The sequence below is a fragment of the Gorilla gorilla genome, chromosome 2, assembly GCF_029281585.2.
Source record: "Gorilla gorilla gorilla isolate KB3781 chromosome 2, NHGRI_mGorGor1-v2.1_pri, whole genome shotgun sequence".
Taxonomy (NCBI): Eukaryota; Metazoa; Chordata; class Mammalia; order Primates; family Hominidae; genus Gorilla; species Gorilla gorilla.
Genome location: NC_086017.1, coordinates 11,171,216 through 11,190,245, shown reverse-complemented (window position 1 = coordinate 11,190,245; position 19,030 = coordinate 11,171,216). Strand labels below are relative to the sequence as shown.

The 19,030-nt window shown below is 38.1% G+C and overlaps 1 protein-coding gene across 2 annotated transcripts in view; it reads right to left on the bottom strand.

The window, feature by feature from the left end:
- Window positions 1-19,030, bottom strand: part of CNTN6 (contactin 6) — a 322,134-nt gene that overhangs the window by 13,677 nt on the left and 289,427 nt on the right. For both annotated transcript variants that reach the window (XM_055381222.2, XM_055381221.2), the window contains exons 17-20: window positions 17,395-17,465; window positions 10,992-11,226; window positions 10,760-10,875; window positions 8,409-8,595 (exon numbers count right to left, since the gene is read on the bottom strand). In XM_055381222.2, coding sequence (XP_055237197.1) covers window positions 8,409-8,595; window positions 10,760-10,875; window positions 10,992-11,226; window positions 17,395-17,465 — 609 coding nt within the window. The remainder of the gene's footprint in view (window positions 1-8,408; window positions 8,596-10,759; window positions 10,876-10,991; window positions 11,227-17,394; window positions 17,466-19,030) is intronic.

Genomic DNA, 19,030 nt, shown 5'->3' with positions numbered 1-19,030 from the left:
CGTGTGGGGCTGCCCGCACATCTAGGCCCCCTCTCCTCCATCTGTCCCCCTTCATTGCTGTGTGACCTTGCGGAAAGGCACTGCCCTACCTGGGCAATCAGATCCACCCAGTGCTTAAGAATAGCAGGGAAGAAGGTGCTTCAAAGACTGCCCTTGAGGTCAAGGGAGTGTAGGGCTACTCACTTTTATATATTTATATAAAATTAGTAGTGAGATGTGAATATATATATATATATCATACAGAAAATCTCAATAAGAATTTTAAAACATGTATAGGTATTATATATGTCATATGGATATATCTCTCTCTTCCTGAGGTAAATGATTAGTTCAGTGTTCAAGTTTCAATCCACCTTAAACTGGTTGATGGGATTATGTATAATAAAAGTTGACCTGAGTCTTGGCTCAATAACTGCACTAAAATGTCTGTCAGTCTACCATGATACAATCTTTTTTTTTTTTAATGTTTCTTACACATTTCTAATCACTCTTGATTTTGCTTGAGATAGAAATTGAATTACACACAAGAGTTTTTTTTTTTTTATACTTTAAGTTTTAGGGTACATGTGCACATTGTGCAGGTTAGTTACATATGTATACATGTGCCATGCTGGTGAGCTGCACCCACTAACTCGTCAACTAGCATTAGGTATATCTCCCAATGCTATCCCTCCCCCCTCCCCCCACCTCACCACAGTCCCCAGTGTGTGATATTCCCCTTGCTGTGTCCATGTGATCTCATTGTTCAATTCCCACCTATGAGTGAGAATATGCGGTGTTTGGTTTTTTGTTCTTGCGATAGTTTACTGAGAATGATGATTTCCAATTTCATCCATGTCCCTACAAAGGACATGAACTCATCATTTTTTATGGCTGCATAGTATTCCATGGTGTATATGTGCCACATTTTCTTAATCCAGTCTATCATTGTTGGACATTTGGGTTGGTTCCAAGTCTTTGCTATTGTGAATATTGCCACAATAAACATACGTGTGCATGTGTCTTTATAGCAGCATGATTTATAGTCCTTTGGGTATATACCCAGTAATGGGATGGCTGGGTCAAATGGTATTTCCAGTTCTAGATCCCTGAGGAATCGCCACACTGACTTCCACAATGGTTGAACTAGTTTACAGTCCCACCAACAGTGTAAAAGTGTTCCTATTTCTCCACATCCTCTCCAGCACCTGTTGTTTCCTGACTTTTTAATGATTGCCATTCTAACTAGTGTGAGATGGTATCTCATTGTGGTTTTGATTTGCATTTCTCTGATGGCCAGTGATGATGAGCATTTTTTCATGTGTCTTTTGGCTGCATAAATGTCTTCTTTTGAGAAGTGTCTGTTCATGTCCTTTGACCACTTTTTGATGGGGTTGTTTGTTTTTTTCTTGTAAATTTGTTTGAGTTCATTGTAGATTCTGGATATTAGCCCTTTGTCAGATGAGTAGGTTGCAAAAATTTTCTCCCATTTTGTAGGTTGCCTGTTCACTCTGATGGTAGTTTCTTTTGCTGTGCAGAAGCTCTTTAGTTTAATTAGATCCCATTTGTCAATTTTGTCTTTTGTTGCCATTGCTTTTGGTGTTTTGGACATGAAGTCCTTGCCCATGCCTATGTCCTGAATGGTACTGCCTAGGTTTTCTTCTAGGGTTTTTATGGTTTTAGGTCTAACGTTTAAGTCTTTAATCCAGCTTGAATTGATTTTTGTATAAGGTGTAAGGAAGGGATCCAGTTTCAGCTTTCTACATATGGCTAGCCAGTTTTCCCAGCACCATTTATTAAATAGGGAATCCTTTCCCCATTGCTTGTTTTTCTCAGGTTTGTCAAAGATCAGATAGTTGTAGATATGTGCCGTTATTTCTGAGGGCTCTGTTCTGTTCCATTGATCTATATCTCTGTTTTGGTACCAGTACCATGCTGTTTTGGTTACTGTAGCCTTGTAGTATAGTTTGAAGTCAGGTAGTGTGGTGCCTCCAGCTTTGTTCTTTTGGCTTAGGATTGCCTTGGTGATGCGGGCTCTTTTTTGGTTCCATATGAACTTTAAAGTAGTTTTTTCCAATTCTGTGAAGAAAGTCATTGGTAGCTTGATGGGGATGGCATTGAATCTGTAAATTACCTTGGGCAGTATGGCCATTTTCACGATATTGATTCTTCCTACCCATGAGCATGGAATGTTCTTCCATTTGTTTGTATCCTCTTTTATTTCCTTGAGCAGTGATTTGTAGTTCTCCTTGAAGAGGTCCTTCACATCCCTTGTAAGTTGGATTCCTAGGTATTTTATTCTCTTTGAAGCAATTGTGAATGGGAGTTCACTCATGATTTGGCTCTCTGTTTGTCTGTTATTGGTGTATAGGAATGCTTGTGATTTTTGTACATTGATTTTGTATCCTGAGACTTTGCTGAAGTTGCTTATCAGCTTAAGGAGATTTTGGGCTGAGACAATGGGGTTTTCTAGATATACAATCATGTCATCTGCAAACAGGGACAATTTGACTTCCTCTTTTCCTAATTGAATACCCTTTATTTCCTTCTCCTGCCTAATTGCCCTGGCCAGAACTTCCAACACTATGTTGAATAGGAGTGGTGAGAGAGGGCATCCCTGTCTTGTGCCAGTTTTCAAAGGGAATGCTTCCAGTTTTTGCCCATTCAGTATGATATTGGCTGTGGGTTTGTCATAGATAGCTCTTATTATTTTGAAATACGTCCCATCCATACCTAATTTATTGAGAGTTTTTAGCATGAAGGGTTGTTGAATTTTGTCAAAGGCTTTTTCTGCATCTATTGAGATAATCATGTGGTTTTTGTCTTTGGCTCTGTTTATATGCTGGATTACATTTATTGATTTGTGTATATTGAACCAGCCTTGCATCCCAGGGATGAAGCTCACTTGATCATGGTGGATAAGCTTTTTGATGTGCTGCTGGATTCGTTTTGCCAGTATTTTATCGAGGATTTTTGCATCAATGTTCATCAAGGATATTGGTCTAAAATTCTCTTTTTTGGTTGTGTCTCTGCCCGGCTTTGGTATCAGAATGATGCTGGCCTCATAAAATGAGTTAGGGAGGATTCCTTCTTTTTCTATTGATTGGAATAGTTTCAGAAGGAATGGTACCAGTTCCTCCTTGTACCTCTGGTAGAATTCGGCTGTGAGTCCATCTGGTCCTGGACTCTTTTTGGTTGGTAAACTATTGATTATTGCCACAATTTCAGCTCCTGTTATTGGTATATTCAGAGATTCAACTTCTTCCTGGTTTAGTCTTGGGAGAGTGTATGTGTCGAGGAATTTATCCGTTTCTTCTAGATTTTCTAGTTTCTTTGCATAGAGGTGTTTGTAGTATTCTCTGATGGTAGTTTGTATTTCTGTGGGATTGGTGGTGATATCCCCTTTATCATTTATTTTTTATTGTGTCTATATTTGATTCTTCTCTTTTTCTTTCTTAGTCTTGCTAGCGATCTATCAATCAATTTTGTTGATCCTTTCAAAAAACCAGCTCCTGGATTCATTAATTTTTTGAAGGGTTTTTTTGTGGCTCTATTTCCTTCAGTTCTGCTCTGATTTTAGTTATTTCTTGGTTTCTGCTAGCTTTTGAATGTGTTTGCTCTTGCTTTTCTAGTTCTTTTAATTGTGATGTTAGGGTGTCCATTTTGGATCTTTCCTGCTTTCTCTTGTGGCCATTTAGTGCTATATATTTCCCTCTGCACACTGCTTTGAATGTGTCCCAGAGATTCTGGTATGTTGTGTCTTTGTTCTCATTGGTTTCAAAGAACGTCTTTATTTCTGCCTTCATTTCGTTATGTACCCAGTAGTCATTCAGGAGCAGGTTGTTCAGTTTCCATGTAGTTGAGCAGTTTTGAGTGAGATTCTTAATCCTGAGTTCTAGTTTGATTGCACTGTGGCCTGAGAGATAGTTTGTTATAATCTCTGTTCTTTTACATTTGCTGAGGAGAGCTTTACTTCCAAGTATGTGGTCAATTTTGGAATAGGTGTGGTGTGGTGCTGAAAAAAATGTATATTCTGTTGATTTGGGGTGGAGAGTTCTGTAGATGGAATAGGTGTGGTGTGGTGCTGAAAAAAATGTATATTCTGTTGATTTGGGGTGGAGAGTTCTGTAGATGTCTATTAGGTCTGCTTGGTGCAGAGCTGAGTTCAATTCCTGGGTATCCTTGTTGACTTTCTGTCTCGTTGATCTGTCTAATGTTGACAGTGGGGTGTTAAAGTCTCCCATTATTAATGTGTGGGAGTCTGAGTCTCTTTGTAGGTCACTCAGGACTTGCTTTATGAATCTGGGTGCTCCAGTATTGGGTGCATATATATTTAGGATAGTTAGCTCTTCTTGTTGAATTGATCCCTTTACCATTATGTAATGGCCTTTTTGTCTCTTTTGATCTTTGTTGTTTTAAAGTCTGTTTTATCAGAGACTAGGATTGCAACCCCTGCCTTTTTTTGTTTTCCATTTGCTTGGTAGATCTTCCTCCATCCTTTGGAGCCGATGTGTGTCTCTGCATGTGAGATGGGTTTCCTGAATACAGTACACTGATGGGTCTTGACTCTTTATCCAATTTGCCAGTCTGTGTCTTTTAATTGGAGTATTTAGTCCATTTACATTTAAAGTTAATATTGTTATGTGTGAATTTGATCCTGTCATTATGATGTTAGCTGGTGATTTTGCTCGTTAGTTGATGCAGTTTCTTCCTAGTCTTGATGGTCTTTACATTTTGGCATGATTTTGCAGCGGCTGGTACCGGTTGTTCCTTTCCATGTTTAGCGCTTCCTTGAGGAGCTCATGTTTAGCGCTTCCTTGAGGAGCTCTTTTAGGGCAGGCCTGGTGGTGACAAAATCTCTCAGCATTTGCTTGTCTGTAAAGTATTTTATTTCTCCTTCACTTATGAAGCTTAGTTTGGCTGGATATGAAATTCTGGGTTGAAAATTCTTTTCTTTAAGAATGTTGAATATTGGCCCCCACTCTCTTCTGGCTTGTAGGGTTTCTGCTGAGAGATCCGCTGTTAGTCTGATGGGCTTCCCTTTGAGGGTAACCCGACCTTTCTCTCTGGCTGCCCTTAACATTTTTTCTTTCATTTCGACTTTGGTGAATCTGACAATTATGTGTCTTGGAGTTGCTCTTCTCGAGGAGTATCTTTGTGGCGTTCTCTGTATTTCCTGAATCTGAACGTTGGCCTGCCTTGCTAGATTGGGGAAGTTCTCCTGGATAATATCCTGCAGAGTGTTTTCCAACTTGGTTCCATTCTCCCCATCACTTTCAGGTACACCAATCAGACGTAGATTTGGTCTTTTCACATAGTCCCATATTTCTTGGAGGCTTTGCTCATTTCTTTTTATTCTTTTTTCTCTAAACTTCCCTTTTTGCTTCATTTCATTCATTTCATCTTCCATTGCTGATACCCTTTCTTCCAGTTGATCGCATCGGCTCCTGAGGCTTCTGCATTCTTCACGTAGTTCTCGAGCCTTGGTTTTCAGCTCCATCAGCTCCTTTAAGCACTTCTCTGTATTGGTTATTCTAGTTATACATTCTTCTAAATTTTTTTTCCAAAGTTTTCAACTTCTTTGCCTTTGGTTTGAATGTCCTCCCATAGCTCAGAGTAATTTGATCGTCTGAAGCCTTCTTCTCTCAGCTTGTCAAAGTCATTCTCCATCCAGCTTTGTGCTGTTGCTGGTGAGGAACTGCGTTCCTTTGGAGGAGGAGAGGTGCTCTGCATTTTAGAGTTTCCAGTTTTTCTGTTCTGTTTTTTCCCCATCTTTGTGGCTTTTATCTACTTTTGGTCTTTGATGATGGTGATGTACAGATGGGTTTTTGGTGTGGATGTCCTTTCTGTTTGTTAGTTTTCCTTGTAACAGACAGGACCCTCAGCTGCAGGTCTGTTGGAGTACCCTGTCGTGTGAGGTGTCAGTGTGCCCCTGTTTGGGGGTGCCTCCCAGTTAGGCTGCTCAGGGGTCAGGGGTCAGAGACCCACTTGAGGAGGCAGTCTGCCCCTTCTCAGATCTCCAGCTGCATGCTGGGAGAACCACTGCTCTCTTCAAAGCTGTCAGACAGGGACATTTAAGTCTGCAGATGTTACTGCTGTCTTTTTGTCTGTCTGTGCCCTGCCCCCAGAGGTGGAGCCTACAGAGGCAGGCAGGCCTCCTTGAGCTGTGGTGGGCTCCACCCAGTTCGAGCTTCCGGGCTGCTTTGTTTACCTAAGCAAGCCTGGGCAATGGTGGGCGCCCCTCCCCCAGCCTCGCTGCCGCCTTGCAGTTTGATCTCAGACTGCTGTGCTAGCAATCAGCGAGATTCCGTGGGCGTAGGACCCTCCGAGCCAGGTTCCGGATATAATCTCGTGGTGCTCCGTTTTTTAAGTGGGTCGGAAAAGTGCAGTATTTGGGTGGGAGTGACCCGATTATCCAGGTGTGTCCGTCACCCCTTTCTTTGACTCGGAAAGGGAACTCCCTGACCCCTTGCGCTTCCCAAGTGAGGCAATGCCTCGCCCTGCTTCGGCTCGCGCATGGTGCGCGCACCCACTGACCTGTGCCCACTGTCTGGCACTCCCTAGTGAGATGAACCCGGTACCTCAGATGGAAATGCAGAAATCACCCGTCTTCTGCGTCGCTCATGCTGGGAGCTGTAGACTGGAGCTGTTCCTATTCGGCCATCTTGGCTCCTCCCCCTACACACAAGAGTTTCTGTGAGTTTGGCATCTCTCAGTCAACTAGAACTAAATGTCTAGGTAATCTGAAAACTGCTGATTGATTGGAGATTTTCATTCAGATTTGCAGATTAGCTGAAAGAAGCTAAACCACTCCAGGAAGACCAAAGAAGCAAATCATACATCCAAGTTATCTGGCAACAACATTGATTTAGTCAACATTGAGTAAAACAGGAAATGGAATAGAACTTCATTGTTAACTAATCCATTCTTGAAAATAACTAACTCACAGCCCAGCCTGTCTAAAACTGGGTGGACTGGAGGAAATTTGTTTCAAAAATTTTTGCTCCACAGGCTTTTGCAGTTCCACAGCACTTTGTATTTTCTAAGATGCTTCCAGAATCAGTACCTTGTTTGTGCCTCATGGATAATTTGGGAAGGAGTGAGGACAGAGATAATTTCTATTTAATAGATAAGAACATGAAAGCAGAAAAATGGAATGCCTTGTCCTATTTCAAGTTGTGAGTCAATGATGTACCCAGAATTGGAACATGAATCTCTGACAGTTGATCTGGTTGTGTGGAAATAACTGGATTATCTATTTAATCAAGGGCCTATTCTCTGAGATGGTTCCTAACTTCTTTTGGACATGACAAATATATGCATAAGGGGAATAACTTTAATATAACTTAATTTTCAAACTCTTAACCATCTCTTCTTTCCAAATATGGTGGTGTAATTAGAATACGGCATGTATAGGTAAACTAGATTTTTGTAAGTGGCGCTGAATTTGTCTTAGTCTTTCTCAAAATTCAGCAACTATATTTGTTATCTTTCATTCATCAGGATTCAGAGAGCAAAAAAATGTGTTTTAAAAAGTCTGATTTTATGAATAATTTGTGTTCATTAATAATAAGGAATATGTAAATATTATTCAACCACAAAAAAATCATCTTGCAGGAACAACTAAGTCGGATGATCAGACCTTTCCCAATTTATTGCTGTGCCTCGTATGATGGAATATTATTTGTGCATTACCAGACTCAGTCAGAAAATAAAGGCAGCAACAATCACCAAAAGATGAAAAACATTCATCTTTTATGTAGTAGATTCTGATTCTGTGAAATCACCTGGCTGATTATCAAGGGATATAAGACAAAACAGAAGAGTTCATTCTTAGATTTCAGGGACTTCCAAGTAAGCTGTAGTAATAAGGTATCCTAAAAGGAAAGATCTAGGTGTCTGACAGTTGTAGGATCACATGTGAATATACTCGGACTCAAATGACAAACAAAACAAAACAAAAAACCATTTACTGAGCATATATTAAGGTGTGTACTGGACACTTATTATTAATAATCTCTTTCAATCTTGAACAAAACCTATGAAAACATAAATATGACTTTTTCCTCATTTTATAGGTAGGCAACTGAGACTCAAAGATAAATACCACCTAACATTCCAAGGATAGGAGGTCAGTTTTTGAATGCATTTAGAAGGAGGGCGTCAGGGCCAGTCTTAAACATTATACTCTTCTGTCTTTCATTGATATACTTGGAATATTCCTCTTTTGGAATTCCAGAAATATGAAAACAATTACCTTGATTGTTACCAAAAGGTTTCAACAAGTATCCATATTTAAGGGACAAACCATCTAACCAAAGTAACCAATTAGTAAAGAAATGAGGTGTGGGAATGAAATGAACATCAAGCAAAGGAATAGGTTTCTCTTCACAGATGAATCTTGTTTCCTGGAGTGTATGCATACTTACGAGACTTTTTGGTGGTAACATTGACTGGGGGGCTTGAGGGCCCTGTCCCAGCAGTATTGTAAGCTCTTACGGAAGCAAAGTAGATGGTATTAGCTTTCAGCCCCGTGATGTTTTTGGTTGTGACATTTCCACTGACTCTAATTTTACCTATCATGGATTCTTTGGAGTCATCTGTCCAGTATAAGACCTGAGAATTAAAAACCAAAACAAGCAATTTATTGTTCCCCAATAACTATCAATCATTTTTTACCAACAACTATCAACCACAACCACAAGGGATATGGGAAGAAGACAGAAGTATAGATGACAAAAACGTTTTCTAATTAAAATGGTTATACAACAACAAAATTGTTATTCTCTAATATTTATGAGGAAAAAAGTCATGAATGCAAATTCACAATGGAAATTAGAGAACGTGATTTTTTAGATTACCAAAATAAAGTATTTTATGAGCTATCTAAAGGTTACCAGCTTTAGCAAATGATGTATAACAAGTCAGACAAAAACACATTTGTATATAATCAGTCAAAGACTTTCATTATAATGTCTTGCTATTGGCATTTCTTTTCAGAGTTATTTGAATCACAGGTTAATTAATAATTCAATTTATACTGAACCCTACCTTTGCATTGCATTGTTTTAGGTACATTGAAAAAAAAAGAGAATAAATTAAGTACCTATTTTCAAGCCCCTTATCATCTCGCTAAGAGGTTAGAATCCACAGTGTATGTGAAAATAGAATGTATTGCAAAGAAGTGGTATAGAAAAAATATGCTACAAGAATGTGACAAAATACATCAGGAATTGATGGGAGTAGAGCTCAGAGAGGAGAGGAGACTAGGGATGAAATCTGAGAAGTAACTAGGGTTCAGATAAGAGGTAAGGCATTCTTGGCATGGAGTGGAAAAGACACCTGTCCTGAGAGTAGAACTTTCTGTTGGAATCAGAGGATTATGGTTATATAAATATATATGTGTGTATATATATATATGTATATGTGTATATATATGTATATATTTATATATGTGTGTATATATAGTATATATATGTATATGTATACATATGTGTGTGTATATATATATATATAGGCAAAATTAAGAATGTTTAGGATTATACATTTATTCTAAATCCAAAGTTAAATAAATTATGTTACCCATTTTGTGAATCACTGAATTTGCAAGTTGAAAAAGATTGAGTGATGAACAACTTTCCCTTAAAATGTTCTTATCTCTTTACTTTGTGAGATGAAGGCCTACAAATGTAATTTGCCTTATTCTTTATAGACTAAAAATAGCAGATTCAAGACAATCTAGGTTTTTTTTTTCATTACTTAACTGCCTTTTCTGAGATGATTACATCTTTCCAAGTTATACTGCAATTCACAAAGCAGGTTTCTCAATGAAATTCTTCCATGGTGTAAGATGATTGAGGAGCAGACTTTACCTCTTACCGAGGAAAAAAAAAAATGACTGCAATTTGAATAATTAATCATATAATCACCTGATCACTTTTGAAAAATGATGTTGTGGTAAGAACACTTAATATGAGATCTGTCCTCTTGAAAAATTTTAAGGGTACAATGCATAATTGTTGACTCTGTGTGCACAGTTGTACAGCAGATCTCTAGAGCTTACTCATCTTACTTACTGAATCTGTGTGCCTTTAAAAATGGCTACTATGTGTTAATTTGTTTGCTTTGAATTACCTAGAAAGATTTCCCTTACTTTGAGGGAGGAGGCAGGCCTTTACTGTGGACCAGACTGAAGACTGACTGAAACAGGGAAGAGGCTAAAGCACCTCTCCATAAGACACAACCACCAGTTCCATATCAGTTTACCACTGCCATGGCAACACCTGGAAGTTACCACCCCTTTCCATGGCAATGGCCTCGAACTTACCATCCCTTTCTATGGCAATGGCCTGGAGGTTACCGCCCCTTTCTAGAAATTTCTGAATAACTCACCCATTAATTTGCATATAATTAGAAGTGGGTATAAATATGAGTGTAGAACTGCTTCCAAGCTGCTGCTCTTAGCACACTGCCTATGGGGTAGCCCTGCTCTGCAGAAGCAATTTCAAAACTGTAACACTGCTGCCTCAATAAAGCTGTTTTTTTTTTTAACCACTGGCTCACTCTCAAATTCTGTCTTGAGCGAGGACAAGAAACATCCCAGGCTAAGCCTCTCAATGTGGGGGCTCACCTACCCTGTCTCAACTTCATTCTCTGCTTTAGCTTTAGACACACATTATCATATGCTAACAACAGGCTAGTAGGATAGGACTGTTGAATAGGAGCTATTGCGAAGTCCATCGGCACATTCATAAGCAAAAGTGAAATTAATGTGGATTACCTCATAGCCCAGCACTCTTCCAGTGTTTCTATTCCAGGCAATAGCATTCCATGAAACCTCCATTTCAGAAGCAGAAAAACTCTGGAGAGAAGTTCCCCTTGGGGCCAGTTGAGGTTCTACCATCCAGAGAAAGACATAACCATCTTTAGCAGAGTGGTTCATTGAAAATGGAACAAGGGAACACAAACTATGCATAGAGTCTCAAAGAAAACCAGAGTTGAGGACAACTTACCATCTTCCCCAGAGTAGACAATGGTCACAGTACTCAGGGATCCTTCTCCTTCGTTATTATACACACCCACTTTGACTTCAAAGGGAGACAGTGGGATGATGCTTTCATTTCTGTAAACAAACCTTGATGATTCCACAGATGATACTTTCTCCTTGGACCAGGTTGTTGAGCCCACTGGCCGGAACATGATGATATATCCAAATCCGTCCCCATTCTGCAGTTCTTCTGGAATTGACTTGGGCAGAATGTGATCAATCACTATTTGCAAAAATATTTTATTAAGCTACTATAATGTTTATTGATTATAATTGACTTGGGCAGAATGTGATCAATCACTATTTGCAAAAATATTTTATTAAGCTACTATAATGTTTATTGATTATTTCACATTTCTTCCATAGAGACAAATATGGATATTTATTCTGTTTAATGGTGTATTAAAAAACACTTTTATTTGGAATGCCAATTAGAAAAATGATCCCAGTTAAAGATACTCAGATAAATAGTTTAAGTTTTCAGATAGAAATATAAAACAAGCTTTACATATTCATATATTTTTCTTTGATCATTCATAAATTATAATAAAACAGTTTAGAAGATTTTATGATACACACTCAAATGTGGTTTGATATGAATTTTTAAACTCAGCACAAATTAACTTATTAACTATTTATTTCAAGACTAGGTATGTTTTCCTTTCACAACATTTTAAACAAGTTTTTGTAAGATGTGTAATGGAATTACTGTGAAATAACATATGCTTTAAGACATAGAATATTTCTTTAAAAAAGCAGAAAAGACCTCCCATCATTTTTTAGGCCTACATCTTCATTGGTAGTGACATGTGTGCATTTTTCCTCACATGAAAGAATAAACTGTTAACTCTCACAAAGACCAGATTCTATAAAATACATTTCAAATCTAAAATTACTAAAATAGCAAAATAGAAATAGATAATATTCCCCCCTGTACTCTGCAGATACTAAAAATTGTAAACAATCACATAAACTTAGCAAATTAAAATGAATGAATCTTCATTGGTAGTGACGTGTGTGCATTTTTCCTCACATGAAAGAATAAACTGTTAACTCTCACAAAGACCAGATTCTAGAAAATACATTTCAAATCTAAAATTACTAAAATAGCAAAATAGAAATAGATAATATTCCCCCCTGTACTCTGCAGATACTAAAAATTGTAAACAATCACATAAACTTAGCAAATTAAAATGAACGAATCTGTACTTGAATTTAGACCAACATATCTCCTGATTGCAAGAAACTTGTATTGAAAAATCAATGGAATTTATTTGGTTTTTCCCAAGGAAAACGCTTTGCTTTTTTTTTTTTTTTTTTTTTTAATAAATATTCCGACAGACTAATAAAGGCAACACCTGACAGGACACAGTGCTTCTAGCCCCTCATGTCCACAACTCCATTTCAGAGGTTCTCTTTATTCACGGGAGTCCATTTATTCTATCAGTCACACTATCTTGCCCCTTGGAACCCATGTGAGCATCAATTCACGAGCGCCAGAACCACAGGCACCGTCTTGGTGAGTATCTATGAGGGCAGAATCTCTGTACTCTACAGTGACTAATAGACCTGGTCAATTCCTCTCACAGAGTTTGCATATGAAGCATGGTGGGTGGCAAAACAATGATACATACACATAGAGCAGGCAAAAAGCAGAGAACATGCAGTAGCAGGAACAGTGAGGCAATAGAAGCTAAGAGAAAACAGATGCTGTAAATTAGAGAGAGGGCATCCAAATTAGCTGGTAGCCAGGTAGAAAACTGGAAGTAAAGGAAATGGGAGGAACTGAGGCATAAGCATGAGAGACTATTCAAGCCGGGGCTGGATCAGCAGAGGGGCTGTTGATGGTTGGCTAGAGCTCCTGTGCCCGAGTGCCCAGAGCAGTGATGAACGATGTTCCGGTTCTTCATTTGACCTTCCTGCCTGCTTGCTGAGACTTTTTTCCTGTCCTCATTACTTCCCATGTAGCTTTAAAATAAATCCCCATTACCCGAGATGACCTAGCTGGTCTCTATTTCTTGCCATGTGGAACAGTCTAACAAATACAGAAAGTGAAAAGAGGAAGAAAAGTGCTGCTCCGGACATCTGGGGAAACAAAGTATTTCCTCATATTAACACTTCTCTTCTTTTTCATAGGGAGACTAGAATTAAACCAGTTAAATTTGAATGGCATGGAAGAGATTTATAAGAATCGAAGCTACTTGCTAGAGCATTTGATTCATTTCTGAAGTTTCTTTGATCTCGGATTTAATCAGGATGCTTAGTCAGTTCATCTACATAAATAGGGGAGTTTTGTTTTTGTTAGTCAAGTACAATTAGTGTTTCTCATGGTGCTCTCTCAAGAAAGACCTGAGTCCAACATATGCAGATTAGAGGGGAAAAAAGAGACTTATTTAGATACTTCCTGTTATTCTTACATGAGCAGAGAGTCAAGTGATTAAAAAAATATATATAGTTATTTAACAAGGCCAGAAAAAGAGTTTTCTTTAAGTGGAGACAGTGTTCAGTAAAATAAATTGTGAAATTCTCCTCGGAGTAAAATCTATGAAAATTGATAAACTAATAATGTAATTCTCAACCACAGTGTCTGTAAGAACCAAATCTTTAGTACAGACTAAGAATCAGCAAAACTATGTACTTCTAGCCAAATCTGGCATGCAGCCTGGTTTTGAAAATAAAGGTTTTGAGACACACCCACACCTATATGTTTGTAAGTGGTATGTGGCTCTTTTGAGCTACAAAAGCAGACTGAGACATGAGAAAAGAGATCATGTGGCCCACAAGACTGAATATTTTTACTGTCTGGCCCTTTAAATAAAAAGCGTGCCAACCCTCAGTGTAGGTATGTATCTCTTACTCTATAGTGCTTTATCCTGTGTACCTAATTTTATAGTTATATTTATGCGACATTCACCACAAGCACCTCAAACCTGGAAGTATTTGGGAGTATACACATTATGATAAAATAATGTATAAACATGCCCTTAAAAAGGAATTAGCCATTGCTATATTCTAAAAATTTGATATCATGTCTAGGTTTTTGGAAACAAACCAAATCAAAACAAATAAACAAAAAATCTACATTTATTGTGTGGCTCTGGGGAAAACACGGGAAAGATGTTTAGTTCAGTCCAGGCAGATTATACCACAGGGCGCCTAAATGAAGGATAATCATTAAAGTTGTCACTTATGAAACGTAATGGTAGATTGTGACTGAATTCAGAACAGTCTTGTGTCGCGCGGTGCTTTTCAAAGTCCAACAGGCACTATTTCAACTACAACAGGAGTGACATTGACCTGGGGTGGCCTCTCTACTTCCAAGTCACTTTTCAAAACATAGTTCAGATATACTCAGTTCTGATGGTGTCTTTCCTGACCTCCTTCCAGGCTGGGTTAAGACCATTCTGTCCTCTACGCTTCTGAGCATTCAGACCTTTTCTCATCCATTTTTGTATTCCACTGATAGGAACAGAGAAGCTACTTAATAGAGTTCATTAAATTGAAGGAATTACTACCCGCATTCTGGTGGCTCAGATTCATACTAATGTATGAATCTTCTCCTAAATATACATAACTTATTCCATAAAGAAGTTGGGCACCAGAAGAAGTTGGCTCAGTATCTGCTTGTACATAATGTCAAATATGAGTGATAAATGGGAAACGGATTTCACTAATTTACTTTCTGCAAGTATCTGCATATCAGATATCCACCCCCCCACCTCCTCCTCAGGAAGAAAAAATAAACACAGAGGAAGTGGCTTTAATTTAGTTTAATTTTTTAAAATAGGAGTTAGTATGCTTTTTCTGTAGAGGGCCAGAGAGTAAACTTAAAAAAAAAATTCAACTTTTATTTTAGATTCGGGGGTACATGTGCAAGTTTGTTGCATGGATATACTGTGTGATGCTGAGGTTTGGGGTACGATGGATCCCATCACCCAGGTAGTGAGCACAGTACCCACTAATACCCACTAATATAGCCAGTTTTTCAACCCTCGCCCTTCCTCTCGTCACTCTCGTAGACCCTAGTGTCTATTGTTGCTACCAGATAGTAAATATTTTAAGCATTGTGGGATATATGGTCTCATGCAACAGCAAGAAAACATCAATACATTAATGGATGTAGCTATGGGTGGATTTATTTATAAAAACAGGAAACTAGACAAATTTGTCTTATAGGTCATGGTTTGTGTACCTTTGCCTTAAAGAAAAAAGAACATTATAAATCGTGGAAAGATAGTATTTTTTGGTAATTCATGCTCATCTCTATTTAAGAATGAATGCATAGCATTTGGGCCCTCATTATAGACTGTGTACAAGCAATTGCAACAACAGCCTGTAGGAATTTCTGACCAAGGAGGAGAACAAAATAAGTTATTAAGTCAGGCAAAACTTCCTGTACACTATGATGATAATGCTTATTTGGCCTTTGATGAATATAGAAACCTAAATAAACTACTCACAAACAATTCTCTTGTAGACTCATTTGAAAGTCAGTGTTTTATGGGACATATGTTTGGAGTAGTAGGTATAATATGGTTAACTTATTACTTAAGGTAGATATACTCAAGGACTCAGGCCCACCCTCAGCCATCACACTGCATGAAGACAATTGGGATTGTAATACAGGATACAGCAAAAGAACAGAAAGAGAGAACCCTGTGTTCAAATGCTTCTCTGCCCAATGATGTCACTTTTCTAAGTCTAAGTTTTCTTACTTGAAAGTGATATAACCACCTTATAGCATTATTGTGGGGACTGAATGATATGAAATGCTCTGTGTGGCACCTGAAATCCTGTAATTGCTTGAAAAAATAGGGTTTCCCCCCCTCTGTCTGGCCTCTGAGAGTCCCATCTCTCTGAAAACACTACCTTCCATTCAACAAGTGTTCATGGAGGGAGGACCACTTTCCAAGCACTGTGCTAGGCCTATAATGTCCACATGAAACAAGATATCCAGAGGAAAGGGTGACTTTCAGGGCAATTGCATCTAGTTTCTGACACTGTCATTTATAACCATAAAGAATAACATCTCTGGTTCCCAGTTACCTCTCATAGCCTAGCTATGTGAAGTAGGCTACAGCAAGAAACACCTGGTTTGCATTTTCTGGAACATAAGGGACACAGGTTCATTTAACTGACAAATGTCTGAGAAACTTAAAGTGGGGAAGAGATCCAGACAGCCCACGGTGGCAGAGCGAAGAGAGATGCTAAGTGGGTATGCATTGCACTTCCGCTAAACATGGAGCAGGGTATGTGTCTGCTGAGGACAAATGTGAAACCCATGCAAGTGGGTCATCCATGGGCAGCCTTGAAGGGGACTCTATCCACAAAGACCACCTACAAGAGAGAGAATATTCACTGGAAGAGTCTGGAAATGGACCACCAAAATCCAGGAACTGATACCCTTCAGCAGCCAGTTGGGTCTGCACCAAGGAATTGCAGTTGGGAGTCCTTGGTGGGGGATCATCCAGTGACCATCTCCCAGATAAAAAATAAATTAAAAATCCCAGAAACCCTACCCTATGAAATGGCAGCGTCTGATAATTTGCCATACCTAGAGCACACCAAAGTCAAACGAGAAATGTACCAGCAATCCAGACCTTTTCCTTTCTCCTCCCCTACCAACACCAACCTTCTACAGCTCTGGAGAATCCAGAGGTAACACTGCGAATGGGGAAAGATTAAAGAGCAGAATGGAGAGAAGTTGAACTGACCACGTATTCCCTTTCACGCTATAGAATTCTTAGGCTGAGGCACTGAGCTACTGAAAATGAGAAACTTTAAATTGGTTGAAAGTCTAAATTCTAACGTTTATACTCCAGTTTGAAGTGTACACACCAGACTGAAATTTGTAATAAGGTAAAAAATGAGCCTGTATGTTAATGGGTAATAAGAATGACCACAAAATCTACTCCATGTGCCTAAGCTTTCATCTAGATGCAGGGAAGAATGAGTTGATCAGAGGTGAACAGCAGGGTTAGGACAAGAACTATTTTTTGCCTACGGTCTACTGGGTTCAACTTATTCACAATACAACAGTGCCAACAGGTAACAAATCAAACAATGCCTAATTTGTTTGATTTTGATAATGAAAGCGATAATGAAAATGCTACTGACCCACGCTCAATAGATACTGAAGCTGTTTTTCACGTATTTGGGAGAAAATTGTGCTGAGTTCGTCATACTGTCTCACCATGAGAAAAGTTCCTAATACCTCCTCTAAATAATTCATCATCAGGATGATGTATTTTTATACCATATTTTTTTACGCTCTCAATAGTGATCAAATAAATCTTTTTGTTTTTCACTTTCTTTCTGGCCAGTTAAATCTCTTTTCTTCAAAATAACTCAGTTGGACAGAAAATTACCTCCCACGTAATGACGAGTTCAGACCGACTTCCTCCACCTCCATGGATGTTTACTGGTGCCACAACAGGGACTAAAAATAACCAAGAGAAATGTGGGATGGTAATTATTAAAGTACGTCTTCATCAGGAAGAATTCTGTGTTTGAATTTCACTTTTCAAAATCTCACACAGGCATATTGTGAGAGAGTCTTGCATTTTTAATGAACGTAAATTATGTTTACACATATCCAAATTTCTAAGAGAGAGGACACAGTTGTGTTTGATACATGAGCACCCTGGCTCCAAAATTAATTAAAAATTGAGTAACATCGGGTATTTGACATCATTATGCATCATCTACTAATTGGCAAAATGATGTTCCATTCAGATGGTGACAGTGACACTGCTGATTTAGTGCCTAATTATACAGTTGTGCTGTAAACAAGTTACTGAGGCAGTATATTAATTAATTATTTTTTTCAATAAACAAACTAAAATAATTTTTCCTTTTATTAGTCATCAGGATATTTTACCAGTTAAAATTAAATACTGAAAAATATGTAAATAAATATTCTTGTTTTAAAACTCCTCGTTACAATCTCAAGTCTCTCGGGAGAGAAGAAGAGGGATTTTCTTCTAACTTTTCACTTGCAAAGTCAGGTTTTTCTCCTGTCAAGAATGCGGCTGGGAGAGGTTCTTTCTATTTATTTCTTGGGATCTAAGGCTCTGTGGTAGAGGATTCAGAAACCAGTAATTTTGATGAGTTTTAAAAAAGTATGCCCTTCAACTCTGGATCCTTGTAAGGACTAATACAATGAATAATAGTTCATAGAAACTGTAAAACTGAGGAAATGCTGAGTGTGTATATGGTATTGTAGTGCCTCACGAGAATGAGGTTTTACTTTACACATGCGTAAGTGTTTAAAAACATTATTTTTCTTGACGTAATGACAAAAGTATCCTAAATCTGTGATAATCGCTAAATCAGCAGGGTATACTTTTTAAATATGGAATTACATGAAATTGTCTATACTGGACCATTTCTGAACAATATGAGAGGTGGCTGGTTGAGGAAGCACTTGGATATGTCTGGGGATTGGTAGGCAGGGATTAAAATATGTAAGTTTTAATTCCTCATTTCAAATTTTTCCCCACCATATAGACCACCTAAATAAATCTAGATTGCTTATTTTATTTATTTCCATTTCATACTGATGTTTAGCTCTATAAACATGACCAGAAAATAGTCATATGATAATCTGATTGTTCTTTTTCAAAATTGCACCTTTCAGATATACCTTTTCATATTTAAATGTACCCTTAACTTTGTCAGCTTTAAGCTTCATAATTTTTTAGAAAAAAGTTATGTGAACCTAAACCTTATTTTCTAAGTCTTCCAATGCCTTTGATCAAAAGCGATGTGAATCAGAGTGGATTTTACAGAGCTGCTGAATTTATAGTGCTTGACAGCTTAGAGTGACTAACTGCACACTATCTCAGGATCTTTGCATAGTTTAGCTGTGTAAGGAAAAGTATTTTAAATTATATTTTGATTTACTTTCTACAAAGTTTCCAATGTTCTGAGAAATAGAAAATTCCTTTCCCTATTCAATTTTAAATTAATTGTACTTAAGCCTAAAACCATATTGAGAAGTTA